Genomic DNA, 14,132 nt, shown 5'->3' on the forward strand with positions numbered 1-14,132 from the left:
GTACAGCGCCAAAAGGGAAATCGCTACAAGCTGTGGGGAAACTTTTTAAAGACACCATAATAGAGGCTCAACTTAAATGTATCTCCCAAATTAAAAACCACAATAAGAGAACCAAAAAAGTGCCACCCTGGGTAAACAACTAAGTAGAGAAGGTTTGAGAGGCAAAAAGGCATCCTTTAAAAAGTGGAAGTTAAATCCTACTGCGGAAAATAGAAATGAGCATAAACTCTGGCAAATGAAGTGTAAAAATATAATTAGGAAGGCCAAAAAAGTATTTGAAGAACTGCTAGCCAAAAACACAAAAAGTAATAGCAAAAAAATGTGTAAGTACATCAGAAGCAGGAAGCTGCTAAACAACAAGTAGGGCTAAAGGAGCACTCAAGGACAATAAGGCCATTGGGGAGAAAGAAAATGAATTCTTTGCTTCGGTCTTCATGGCTGAGGTTGTGAGGGAAATTCCCAAACCTGAGCCATTCTTTTTAGGTGACAAATCCGAGGAACTGTCCCAGATTGAGGTGTCATTAGAGGAGATTTTGGAACAAATCGATAAACTAAATTGTAATAAATGACCAGGACCAGATGGGATTCACCCAAGAGTTCTGAAGGAACTCAAATGTGAAATTGCAGAACTACTAGCTGTGGTATGTAACCTATCACTTAAATCAGTTTCTGTACCGGATGACTGGAGCATAGCTAATGTGACACCAACTTTTAAAAGAGGCTCCAGAGATGACCCTGACAATAACAGGCTGGTAACCCTGACTTCAGTACCGGACAAACTGGTTGAAATGACAGTAAAGAAGAAAATTGTCAGACATAATGATGAACATGATTTATTGGGGATAATCAACATGGTTTTTGTAGTGGGAAATCATGCCTCACCAATCAACTAGAATTCTTGGAGGGCATCAATAAGCAGATGGACAAGGGTGATCTAGTGGATATAGTGTACTTGGACTTTCAGAAGGCTTTTGACAAGGTCCCTCACCAAAGTCTCTTAAGCAAAGTAAACTGTCCTCAGATAAGGGGAAAAGTCCTCCAATGATCAGTAACTAGTTAAAAGATAGGAAACAAAGGGTAGGAATAAATGGTCACTTTTTATAATGGAGACAGGTAAATAGCAGTGTCTCCCTGGAGTCTGTACTGGGACTAGTACTGTTCAACATAAACGATCTGAAAAAAGGGGTAAACAGTGAGATGGCAAAATTTTCAGATGATACAAAACTACTCAAGATAGTTAAGTCCAAGGAGGGCTGAGAGGAGTTACAAAGATGTCTCACAAAACTGGGTGACTGGGCAACAAAATGGCAGATGAAGTACAGTGTTGATAATACACATTGGAAACCATAATCCGAACTATACATATAAAAGGATGAGGTCTAAATTAGCTGTTACCACTCAAGAAAGAGATCTTGGAGTCATTGTGGATAGTTCTCTGAAAACATCCACTCAATGTGCAGTGGCTATCAAAAAAGCTAACAATCTGTCGGGAATTATTAAGAAAGGAATAGATAATAAGAAGATGGCACGATGAGAAAAATAATGACACAAAGACGAAGAAAAGGACAGACCATAAAGAATCAATCGCTCCAAAATGATCTAAAAATGAACACAACCAAAAATCTATATATTTCATTAAAATGATTCACAGATTCCGAGGCTGGGAGGGACTGGTGTGATCATCTCTTCAGACCTCCCCGATCACACAGACCAGAGAACTGCCCCAAAATAATTCCCAGAGCAGAGCTGTTAGAAAAACATCCCAGCTTGATTTAGAATTCCAGTGATGGAGGATCCATTGGGCAATTGCTCCAATGGTCAGTTACTCTGATCGTTACAAATTTACACCTCATTTCCAGTCTGAATTTGTCTAGGTTCAGCTTCTGTTCACTGGATTGGGTTAGACCTTCCTCTGCTAGAGTGAAGAGCCATTTATTAAATATTTGTTCCCCACAGAGGTACTTACAGACTGTGATCGATCAAGGCACGCCTTCATCTTCTCTTTGTTAAGATAAATAGATGGGGTTCCTTGTGACTCTCACTCTGAGGCAGGTTTTCTAATCACGTAATCATTCCCATGGCTCTTCTTTGATTAAGGCAAAAAAATTCACTTTCTAAAAAAAGACAATGTGGGGATCAAGAGGAAGTTATGGGTCCAGCGAACAGAATTCTTTCTCCATGCAAATCTAGAAAATTCCATCCATTCCCCTATTCAGCCAGCTCTGGCCCTGAATTGTCAGTGGTTTGGGGGTTGTGTGCTTGTTGCCGGTACCTCTGAAACTCTTCCTCCATGGTGAGGTAGAAGATGGGGTTGAGGCAGCTGCTGAAATATGTCAGGACACAAGCAAAAGTGCTTCCTATGTTCAGAAGAGTCTGAGGGTACGTAGCTGAGATCTGCAGGAAGGAGAAAACATGATACGGCAGCCAACAGAGGAAAAAAGTTGGGATCAAGCCAAGAAGGATCTTGAGGGACTTGGTGGACTGGATCATCCTGTTCCTTCTCAGCTTGGCAGCTAGAATGATGTAGACGGTTGGGATCAGGATCAAGGCTAATGGGATCAGAAACCCAACCAGGAACTGGATTGCAATAGCGGCATTCACCCTCCTTTCATCCACTTGGAAATACATGCTGGTGTTGGTTGGTGAGAGCAGGGATTCCCAGAGATCACTGTACCGCAAACTGAACCCAAGAGACAGGGCCCACATGCCTATAACCATCCTGAAAGCCAGTGGGGGCGTGCGGTGGTTCCCGTACCACTCAGAGCATGCCACAAGGATGCAGCGATCGACACTGAGGGTTGTGAGGAGGAAGGCGCTGAAGAACATGTGGAAGGAGGTGACGGTGCTGCTCAGCGCCTTGGCCCAGTCTAAGTCCAGGATGAAGAATCTGAGGGGCAGGAAGATAATGAAGATTAAATCTGCCGCGGCCCGGCTCAAGAACCACACGGTGCTGGCTGTTCTCTCCACACGGCAGCTGGCCATGAAGAGGGCGTAGCTGTTTAATGGCATCCCGGCGAGGAAGGCCACAACACACAGCACCTGGAAGAGGACTGGGAACTCCATTCATGGAAGAGTTGCAGTCACAGTATCCCGTACTCCTCTGCAGGGCTTGGCGGAGGCAGCAGAGTTGTTGTACTGAGTAAAGGAAGGAAGAGCAATGAAACGGGCTCCAGGAGAGGACAAGGACAGAGTTTGGTTTCTACTAAACCAAATGTTTAAAAAATACACCCCTTTGCTTCTTGCTGAAAAGTTGGATTTCTTGCTGTTAGTTTCCCTAAGGAGCTGGTTATTCCCCTCTTGGTTAAAAAAAAATAGAATGATCTTTTCCCCTCCCTTTATTTTTTAAATAATGAAACTTTTGAAATGGATTCTCCTCCCCCCACCCCCGCCTCCATTTTGAAGTGGAGTTTTTGTGTGGTTTAGGCCATTTGTGGTGGGGGGGGGGCATGAGTTACTGGAACCGTGCTAGTAAAATCCCCACTGAACCCTACCCCCATGGAAACCTCCAGTGATGGAGAGCAACTCCCCAAGAGGAGAAAAGTACGGTGGCAAAACACAATGGGAGATCAGTAAGAAGTCAAAAGATTTTTGTTTTAATTGCAAGAGTCTATTTTAGTGGGTAGACAGGGAGTCCGGACTCCTGTGTTCCATCCCCGACGCTGTCATTGAACTGTTTGGAGAGCTTGGACAAGTCATGTCACGGCCCCATGCCTCAGCTTCCCCTTCAAACATTTGTCTGTTTAGAGAGTGAGCTCGCTCTGGCCAGCCCTGTTTCTCCCTGTGAGTCTGTGCAGTGTCTGGCACGACGGGGCCCCCGAGCTCAGTCAGGGTCTCTGCAACACACAGCATGACGGGGGCCCCTGACCTCTGACAACAGGACCCACAAATATTTTCAGCCGGCTCTATCCAAAGCAGATGAGGGGAGGAGATGGGGGCAGCTGGAAGGGGTGAGATCCAGGGGGCAGTGATGGGGGATGAGAATGAGATCCAGGGGGGCAGCTGGAAGGTTTAGCTCATTTCCTTACCTGTGTCTTGCAGGGATGCAGCATCTCAGAGTCAACCCCCGTCCCAGGTCCACGATGCGATGCCTGCAGCTCGCCCCCAACTGGCTCAGCCCAGAGCAGGAAGCCGTTCTTGTGAGGGTATATCTGGGGGGGGACAATGGGGGGAGATCACAGGACGTGGCTGGGTCCAATCACATCTGCAAAGCCTGGAAGGTCTTCAGCACCCACTGCTACATGTAGACATCACACGAACCACATGCTCTCCCACACCCTGCCGCTGGGCCCTAGCCAGGTGTCTGCATTCAGCTGCTGACATCTGGGGGCAGGTGAGCGGGGCCCCCAGCAGAGACCAGGCGCTGAGACAGCCAGATCCAGCCGAGTCCACCAGGTGAGGTCCAGAAGCAGAGACTCCAGCTGGGACTCTGCCCTCTACTCCATCCTGGCTGGGGAAAGCGAACAGATCCCTGCTGGGAGTCGGACGCATGAGATTCTCAGCCCTGCCTTTGCTGCAGGGAACTCACCCCTCGGCCTCTGGCCATGTTACAGGCCAGCGAATGCTAAGGAAACCCTCGCTCTGTGCTAGAGACCACACAAACCACAGTACAGCCTCCAACCTGCCTTTGTCTCTCAGGCATAGGGACACTTTTCAGCTCAACGTGAGCTCCCAGAGCCAACAGGGCTGCAGCTGTGCTGGGGGAATTTTGATTATGAGCAGGGAGGTGATTGTCCCTCTGGATCTGGCCCTGGTGTGACCACAGCTGGGATCCTGTGTCCGCTTCTGGTGCCCGCCTTTCAAGAAGGAGGTTGAGCAGCTGGAGAGGGCTCAGAGAAGATCCACGAGAAGGATTAATGGCCTGGGGTCAGGGCTTGACAGAGAGAGAATCCAGGAGCTCAGTCAGTTCAGTTTATCACAGGGCACGTCTACACCTGGAAGGCTGCATCAATGCAGCTGTGCGGCTGTAGCGGCTCAGTGAAGATGCTATCTATGTGGATGGGAAAGCTTCTCCCATTGGCGTAGTTAATCCACCTCCCCGAGAGGTGGTAGCTGTGTTGACGGGAAAAGCGTTGTCTACACCGGGCGTTAGGTCGGTATAACAGCATCACCCAGGGGGGTGGGTTTTCCACATCCCCGAGCAACATAGTTGTACCATTATAAGTTGCCTACTGTAGACCAAGCGAAAGGGAAGCTGACGGGATGACTTGATTACCAGCTGCAAATACCTACAGGGGGAAGACAAATTTGATAATGGGCTCTTCGATCTAGCACACAAAGGTCTAACACGATCCACTGGCTGGAAGCTGAAGCTAGACAAAGACACAGATTCACAGATGACAAGCCCAGAAGGTGACATTGTGATTGTGATGAGTTCCCCTGGGGTGCCTCTTGGAACTGGGGTCCCACGGAGCCCGTGTGACCCACCAGCCTGGGTTCCCTTAACACTGTACTCCTGAACAGCCATTCAAATCCGTCCCCAGGCTTCAGACTGCACTTAGGTAGGGACACACCCAGCTGCAGCTACAAACACAGGTGCTGAGATCAGCCATTCATGGGAAGGCTCAGCTAAGGAGTTGCCCAGTACGCAAGTGCCTACCTCCCTTTAGAGGGTAAACCCAAAATTGTACCGTCTGGTGTTGCACAGAGAACTGTACAGAGCAGTGGTCTCCAACCTTTTTCGTCTGGTGCCCGCCATACGACGAGCCACGGAGGACCGTGGCGGCGGACGAGCATCTGCCGAAATGCCGCCAACAAGCAGCAATGTCAATAGGCGTCACCGCTGAAATGCCCGCCAAGAATCAGCATCATCCAGAGGCGTCACCGCCGAAAATCGGCGGCATTTCAGCGGCAATGCCTCTGGATGACGCTGCTTCTCAGCTGCATTTCAGCAGATGCTCATCCGCCGGCCAGTACGCTGGCGCACTTAGACGCCATGGCGCCCGCGGGCACCGCGTTGGGAACCCCGGGTATAGAGTAAGCTCATGAAATTCGCCCCCTCCCTCAATGTGGAGAGAGATATACACAGCTTTCTGCCCCACCTTATAATTTCCACACTCTTTTTTTAGACAAAACAAAACGAGTTTATTGACTACAAAAGATAGATTAAAAGTGATTATAAGTGACAGCAAACAGATCAAAGCAGATTACCTAAATAAACAAGAACCACAAACTGAGCTTAACACACTAAATAGGTAGGATATGAATTAGCCAATTCTCACACTGAGTGATAAACAGGCTGGCAAATTCTTAAGGCACAAGCTGCCTTGGTTTTTCCAGTTTTTTATACACAGGCTAAAAATCCCTCTAGCCTGGGACCATTACTTCCCACAGTTCAGTCCTTGTTCCTCAGGTGTTTCCAGGTGTGTTGTTGTAGCAAGAGTGAGGTACCATCATGATGTCATTGTCCCCCTTTTATATTTTCTTCCCACTTGCTGGAAAGCTCTTTTGCTGTAACCTGGGTGAAACAGTTCCCATTGTGTAGTGCTATCGCCGAGAGGTTTCTATTGCACACAATTCCTGGGGTAGTCCTTGTGCTTGTGTGCATTTCCTCAGTAAGCCATTAACATTGTTTGGCCTTTTTACTGTTGTACCTGAAAGGCTGCTGGTGGGTGTTTTCAACCTCACAACATGTTTCAGTAACACATACAAAGCCAAACTTCATAACTTCATGTACAATGATAGCTCATACAATATAACAAGATATTAATGTCTAGCAGATCAAGACTTTTAGAACAATACCTCACAAGACATACTTTGTACAATACATATCCTAATTACACGACAGCAGTGACTATTGGGGTGCAGAGGTGTCATAGTGATCATCTCATCTGATCTCCTCCTCAGTATGGTCCATAGAGTTTCCCCAAGCTAATTCCTAGAGCAGATCTTTTAGGAAAACATCCAGTCTTGCTTTAAAAATAGTCAATGATGGAGAATCCATCGCACCCATTGGTAAATTGTTCTGATGGTTAATTATGTTCACCATTAAAAATTGACACCTTATTTCCAGTCTGAATTTGTCTAGCTTCAACTTTAAGCCATTGGACATGACAGACCTTCCTCTGCTGGATTAAAGAGCCTGTGCTGAATATTTGTTCCAGGTGTAGATTCTTGTTGACTGTGATTAAACTTCTCTTTGTGAAACTAAATAGATTGAGTGTCTCACTATAAGCCAAATTTTCCTGTGCTTTAATCATGCTCATGGCTCTTCTCTGAATAAGTCATACATTTTTAACAGTGAGGGGAATTAATCATTGGAACAACTTCTCAAGAGTCGTGGTAGATAGTCCATCATTGGCAATTTTAAAATCAGGATGGGATTTTTTCCCTCAAAGATCTGCTGTCATTCAACGAGGAATTAATTCAGAGACGTTCTTTGGCCTTTGCTATACAGGTCAGACTACATGATCACAATGGTCCCCTCTGGCCTGAGAAGCTATGAATATCTGAACAATGAAAAAGATCTTGGGAAGAAATCCTGACTCACTAAAGTCAATAGGCATTTTGCTGTTGGCATTAATGGGGCTGGCTTTCATCTTTTGGTTTTGACCGATGTCTAAATGTTGCATTCAAGAGATGTTAGAGAAAAATATCAAAGACGACTGCTGGAAATTTGCAATATAACATGACTTTATTTCTGATAATCCAGAACCCACACAAGACCACCAAATAACAGAGAGACAAAACAGGCTGCTCCCTTAGGCAGAGAGACACCAGTCACCTCACCATAGCTGGCTTTCTGCAGACTGACTTTGATTGTGCATGTTCCCCTACTGAGCTTGCCCACTGAACCAGGAAACCCCTCAGGAATGAAAGTGACAGCTTGTTAGTTTGACACAGTTTTCAGTACAACACAGAAGACAGGGAGAGTTGAGTGCTGGCTGAAAATGGCAATGAAGACACTACCAAAAGAAGAGGAATACCCACCATGGAAGAAAAAACACCAAAAATACAGACACGGAGAGATGCAATTTTTTAACAATAATTTCTTTTGAATAGCTTCAAAAAATGCTGCTGAAACAAACCCTAATTATTTTCACCCAAAAAAGAAAATCAATTTCTGAAAATAGGGTGTTCTGACAAAAAAAATTGGGCCAGTACAAAAATTGATTGTCACAAGTAACCGATGATATGACCCCAAAGAATCAAAATCACTATTCTCCTCTAGGAAAGTGGCTCCCTATCTATCTGCCTCCGATTCGACCAGCTCTGATCCCACATTGACTGGGGTTCGACAGATCCGCTTCTGTCTCCTGCAGCCAACAAAATGCTGTCGCCTGACGAGGTAGAAGAAGGGGTAGAAGCAGCTGTTGAAACAGAGCAGGCCATGAGCAAAGACGGTCCCAGTTTCCAGGGACTCCGTTGTCTCTGGAGATGATGCTTTGGGTGAGGTCTGCAGGAAGGCAATGACGTGATACGGAGACCAGCAGAGGAATAAAATGACGTTCAAGACGAGGAAGCTCCGGAGGCGCTCCTTGGCCCAAGCCACCCGTTTCTGGCCCAGTTTGGCAGCCAGGGTGACCAAGCAGATGCTGATCAAGGCTAGTGGGACCAGAAACCCAACCAGGAACCAGGTAGCGACGTCGGCTGCTTCTCCACTCTCACTTAACAAGAGACTCTGATCAGAGCAGAGGCCATGGTAGCGCCAGCTGACCGCGACAGCCAGAATCCAGATGCCCAGTGTGACCAGGGAGGCCAGATGGACTGTGCGGTGGTTCTGGGCCCACACGGGGCAAATTGTGGTGACACAGTGGTCGGCGCTGATGGCCGTGAGGTGGAAGCTGCTAGAGAACATGCTGAGGTAGGTGATAATGTTGGTTATCTTGCACAGGATGCTTCTCAAATACCAGTGGAAGCCCAGGGCCACCTGGGCCACCATGAAAGGCAGGAAGACGGTGAAGATAAATCCAGCAATGGCCATGTTCAGGTGCCACATGGCATCGACTGTTTTCTTCTTCCGGTAGCTGGTGATGAAGATGATTATTCCATTCCCCGTCCCACCGAGGATGAAGGCCAGAGTGCAGAGCACCATGAAAACTAGGTGCAATGTCTTCAAAGGAGCTGTGATGTGAAGATGGGCAGCTTCTTCATAGGCCATCATCTGGGGATATGCAGAGGCCGTGCAGTTCTGGGACAGAACAAACAAAGAAGGAACAAATGTGAAGTCTTAATAACGGAGAAAGGGACAGGACAGAAGTGGATCATGACGATGGATGAAAACTTTGGCAGAGCTGTGGCACTGATATATGCTCCACAGGTCAGAGGCGGTCTATGCACAGCAGCTCTGGTAGTGCAGAAGGAAAAAGAAAGCAAATGATACTGGTAGAAAAGCAAGAGAAAGTGGGGAAGGGGAAGGGAAAGGGGGAAAACCAAAATGATTTTTTTCTCCACTATCTCTTTTCTACTTTTCATCTTTTCCGATGGCCACGAAAAATCTTGAAGCTGAAAGTCGAAAGCCAAAGTTATCTGGTGTTTTAAAACAGAAACAAAATGAAAATAGCAGTTTGAAAGGAAGAGAAAATGGTTCATTGGGGCGAGAAATTTTCAATCAACATTTTCAGTTAAAAAAATAATGCTGTTAAAATGGAACTTTTTTTTTTTGCGAAATCCCAAAATCCAAACTGGAAAGCAAGATTAGTTCCACTTCTAAGAAACGACAATGAAACGAAAACTGCGATTTGAGACAAAATGAAAAAAAATCATTTCCCTTCGAATGTCATCCTTGAAAAATGTCATCCGAATTGAATGACTTTTGTGAAATACTTTGAGTTCGACGAGATTGTATTTTCCAATGGAAAAAAAATGTGGTCAAAAACTGTCAATCAGTTCTGGTTCTAAGGCCGCTCTGGACTGAACAATAAAACACAGAACCAGAGTGCAAATACAACGTTATGGCAAAAGATAACGTTATACTTTCAAAGAGATGGTTAAGGGGTGAGCTAATTCCACAGCTAAGTACCTGTCTATCTAGAAGAACAGAATCCAATGGCGAGTAGAACAGAATCCAATGGCTGGAAGTTTAAAGCTAGAGAAATTCAAACGAGGTGCAATTTTTTAACAGCCAAGAGAATTAACCATTTGGACAATGTACCGAGGCTCATGGTGCGTTCTACATCAATGGCTATTTTTAAATCAAGGCGGGATGTTTTTCTCGAAGATCTGCTGTAGTTCAAACAGGAATTATTCGGGGGAAGTTCTCTGGCCTCTGTTAAACAGAAGGTCAGACTAGATCAGTGGTTCGCAATCTTTCCAGATTACTGCACCCCTTGCAGGAGTCTGGTTTGTCTTGCATAGCCCCAAGTTTCACCTCACTTAAAGACAACTTGCTTACAAAATCAGGCATACAAATACAAAAGCATCCCAGCACACAACTACTGAACAATTGCTCTTGCATCTGAAGAAGTGAGGTTCTTACTCACGAAAGCTTATGCTCCCAATACTTCTGTTAGTCTCAAAGGTGCCACAGGACCCTCTGTTGCTTTGAACAATTGCTGACTTTCTCATTTCCTCTGTATGAAATTTCAGTTTGTACTGACTTCGCTAGTGCTGTTTGTGTAGCCGGTTGTAAAACTCAGCAAATTCCAGATAAATAGATGTATCCCCTGGAAGACCTCTGCGTACCCCCAAGGGTACATGAACCCCTGGATTAGATTATCTCAGTGGTCCCCTTTGGGTTTAGAATCAATGACTCTGTTATAGGGCTTTAAACAGAGAAGCAGCCTCTTTTGTCTCAATGGGCAGGCAAGCTGTGATAAATGAAGGGAGGGGTAGCTCCCTTTGATGGACACCTAGCCAGCCAGTTAGCTGTAAAATCCCCCTTGGTAGCTGTTCTTTACTTGCTTTACCTGTAAAGGGTTAAAAAGTTCTACCTTCCCATTGGCTCTTTTGGTCAGGTGCCCACTTCCTGTTCTTTATTAGGGGGACTTTTTAACCCTTTACAGGTAAAGCAAGTAAAGAACAGCTACCAAGAGGGATTTTACAGCTAACTGACTGGCTGGGTATCCATCAAAGGGAGCTCCCCCTCCCCGCCCCCCGCCACCTTTTATTTATCACACAAGCTTTCTAAGGCTCTGGCCTGTTGCAGATCAGTTGCATAAAAGGAGACGTAATAGAGCTGGACAAAACATATTTTCAGTGGGAAACTGGGTTTCGAGGAAAGGAAAATTTTCATGGGAGGTGGCAAAAAGTGTGAAAAAGGGGTTTTGTTTAGTGGGGAAACTGAAAATCAACAAATTTCATCCAAAAATAGTTTGGGCTTTTTGCGGTTTTCAGCCAACTTTTTTGTTTAGTTTGTTTTTTGTAGTTCTTGGCCTAAATATTTTAGCCAGAAATGTTCAGTTTGCCGTCCACCCTCCACCCGCTCCACACACACACAGTTCAGCTTTCAGTTGCTTCTCTCTCTCTCTCTCTCTGTTTTTCCAATCAAAGATCAATTTTTTTCTGCAGAAAAGGTTGATGAAAGCAAACCCCCCACACACACTTTCATTGAAATTTTCCCTGGAGAAAACCCCCATTTCCCAATAAGCTCTGATAATGAATAATCCAGCTGTCTTTCCACATCAGGTTTTATGAGAGGAATTTGGGGCAGATGAAGAGTCCATGAGATGAGTTGGAAACAAAGAGCATTGTCTTTTAGCAGCTATATTCCAGCAGCGACAGAGAGAGAGAGCTAGACCTAACAGAGCTGCTCCATGGGCATGGGGCACTGGTAACATTGGCTGATCCCTATCTAGAAAAGAATTGCATTTGTGAATTAAGGACATGTATGTTCATGCTGTAAATCAACGAACTGCACTAAGGAAAGGTCTAGATTTTGCATCACTGGTGCTGCATCCTCCTGGGAAACCAACCTAGCTCAGCACCAAATCTTCCTTTGCTTAACAAAGGGATACAAGATAACGTCTCCTGTGCCAGGTTGAACATACCTGTCCCTCCTCACCCATACCGCTCCACACCATCGATTGCTAATCCATGTTGACGGACAGAGGAAAACGGAACATGGAGTGTCTGCAGAGACAACAAACTCCACCAATCCTGAAAAGAAGTGAACTCACTGCCTCTACTCAAAATTGGCTTCTGTTTCACAAAGGGCCATTGACAAAGCATCCAAAGCAAGGAATGAGAGAGAAAGAGATCATAACCACAGCAGCAAGACAGTGGAAAGTGGAATAGGAAGGGTCTTTGGATATCACTAACTCTGCACAGTCTGGGATGAAATTAACTGAACCTCAGACATCAAAATTGGTATCTGTTTGGTGAAGAGACGTCAATTCAAGTCTCCGAGGCAGGGAGTGAGAAAGAGAGGGAAATGTCCCCCTGGATACAGAAAACCAGAGGGAGACTGAGCTGGGAGTGGCAGGGAAGAAATTAATCAACCACTTTTGCAAAGACTGAGAGGTTCCCAAAGACAACCAAGGATTGAAGGAGGGGAAGGGATGCAAGGGGAGGGCTAATCCAGATGACGGAAGCGGGGGAGATTCTTCTTCAAAATGGGGAGGGGAAGAGAAAGAGCTGGCAAGGAGGATCATTTTCTTACCTGTGCCTCAGGTGGCTGCGACATCACAGAGCCAATCCCGGGTGCTCGACGTGGCTCAGAGAGGTGGTCTCCGCCTGGGGCAGGAAGCTGTTCTTATGTGGGTTTTGCTGGGCGGGGGGAAGGTGCAGATGGGGGTTGGGTCCAACAGCCTCTGCAAAGCCTCAGAATCTTCGGGCATTTGCTGCTGTGATCTGAAGGTCATGTGGTTCCCCCCACCCACCCACTCGCCTGGCTCAGCCCTGGACCCCAGTGCCTCTTGCTGTGCAGAATCAGCATCATGGTTCTAAGAGATGAAGGCTGACATCTGGGGCTATTTTGTGGGGCTCTGCTGGGACACAGCCACGTCCTGGCATGGCCCCGGCCCTTCTCACCAAGGGAAGCAGAGATGGAGGTTGTATTGATTAAGTAGCATGCCGTGGCCCCTGGGAAAACTCCACTGAGGATGACGAGCTTTCTGGGGATTGCCGAGAGCAGACTGTGTAGGAGCCAGGGCTGGCAGTCAGGACTCCTGGATTACAGGCCTGGTTCTTGGAGGGGAGTGGGGTCTAGTGGGTTAGAGCAGGGAGACTGGGAGTCAGAACTCTGGGGTTCTAGCCCTGTCTCAATGAAAAGATGAGAACATAGACACAGAAATGGTCAGGTTTTACACTGCTCAAACCCATTAGACCCCACTCCCCTTTGTTCTCTGCAACTACAATGGCTAGAAACAATTTTTTTTCAATGAAAGCTGAGGTGGTTTCCAGGAGCTGGAGGTTATATGAAATATGGTGTGAATTGTGATGAAATCATGATAGATACCAATGCTGCAAATGGCTTATTTGGGAAGAGGGGGAGTGATTTTGTTTCACAAAATTCTGAATTTCTCAAAAAAGGCAGATTTCCTTTGGAAAACACATTCAACAAAAATATATTAACATGCGAGTCAAATTCTCCATTTTTTTCTAGTGACTCATCCTCACCAGAACTTGCAGAGAGAGAGAGAGAGAGAGAGAGAAGCAACCAGCTTAACCATGAAAGTTATTTATTGCCAGGTAATAATCATAGGGGAGCCAAACAAACAAAACAGTTATAAAATTAAATCTAACTTAAATTTGATTGCAAAAGTAAGGATTAGAAAACTATAACTGATCACACATGTCAGGGTCAGAAAGCTATACCTAAGAGAGAGAGAGAGATGGGTTCTCACCACTCCGTGAAGCTTGAATCAATCAGGGATCCCAGGTGGTGGTGGTAGCTGAGAGTCTGGAGTGCTGGAGTCAGGCAGAGCCTCCAGCACGATCAGTCAGGAGAAGATGAAGTCCCAGTGGAACTGTTGCAGATGTTGGATCCAGACATCAGAACACTTGAGCGTGGGTAGGCGTTTTTAAAGGGAAAGAACAATGGTTCAAGGGAGAACACTAGATTTGTTTATGGGTAAACTGGTGGCTCAAGGGAATATACCAAAGTTGTTTTGTTCAGGCTAGACAATAGGAACTGATCGTTCCTGGCTTTGGGCGGTGTTCCTTGGAGGGAGCTCACAATGCAATTATGGAACTTCACTATTTTGGATATCAATAATGGATTTATTATTAGGATTGGTCTGATAAGTACTGAGCAG

At 45.9% G+C, this 14,132-nt stretch overlaps 2 protein-coding genes across 2 annotated transcripts; both read right to left on the minus strand.

Moving 5' to 3' along the window:
* Positions 1-2,053: 2,053 nt before the first annotated feature.
* Positions 2,054-3,063, minus strand: LOC117869482 (chemokine-like receptor 1). The gene has a single exon (XM_034756320.1). The coding sequence runs from the start codon at positions 3,061-3,063 to the stop codon at positions 2,209-2,211; it is 855 nt and encodes a 284-aa protein (XP_034612211.1). The 3' UTR covers positions 2,054-2,208.
* Positions 3,064-6,544: 3,481 nt separating this feature from the next.
* LOC117869803 (chemokine-like receptor 1) lies at positions 6,545-14,126 on the minus strand. Its single transcript, XM_034756909.1, has 2 exons — positions 13,722-14,126; positions 6,545-9,127 (listed from the first exon to the last, which is right to left on the minus strand). The coding sequence occupies exon 2, from the start codon at positions 9,098-9,100 to the stop codon at positions 8,180-8,182; it is 921 nt and encodes a 306-aa protein (XP_034612800.1). The 5' UTR covers positions 9,101-9,127; positions 13,722-14,126; the 3' UTR covers positions 6,545-8,179.
* Between the last annotated feature and the right edge of the window lie 6 nt (positions 14,127-14,132).

Source organism: Trachemys scripta, chromosome 24 (genome assembly GCF_013100865.1).
Source record: "Trachemys scripta elegans isolate TJP31775 chromosome 24, CAS_Tse_1.0, whole genome shotgun sequence".
Lineage (NCBI taxonomy): Eukaryota > Metazoa > Chordata > Testudines > Emydidae > Trachemys > Trachemys scripta.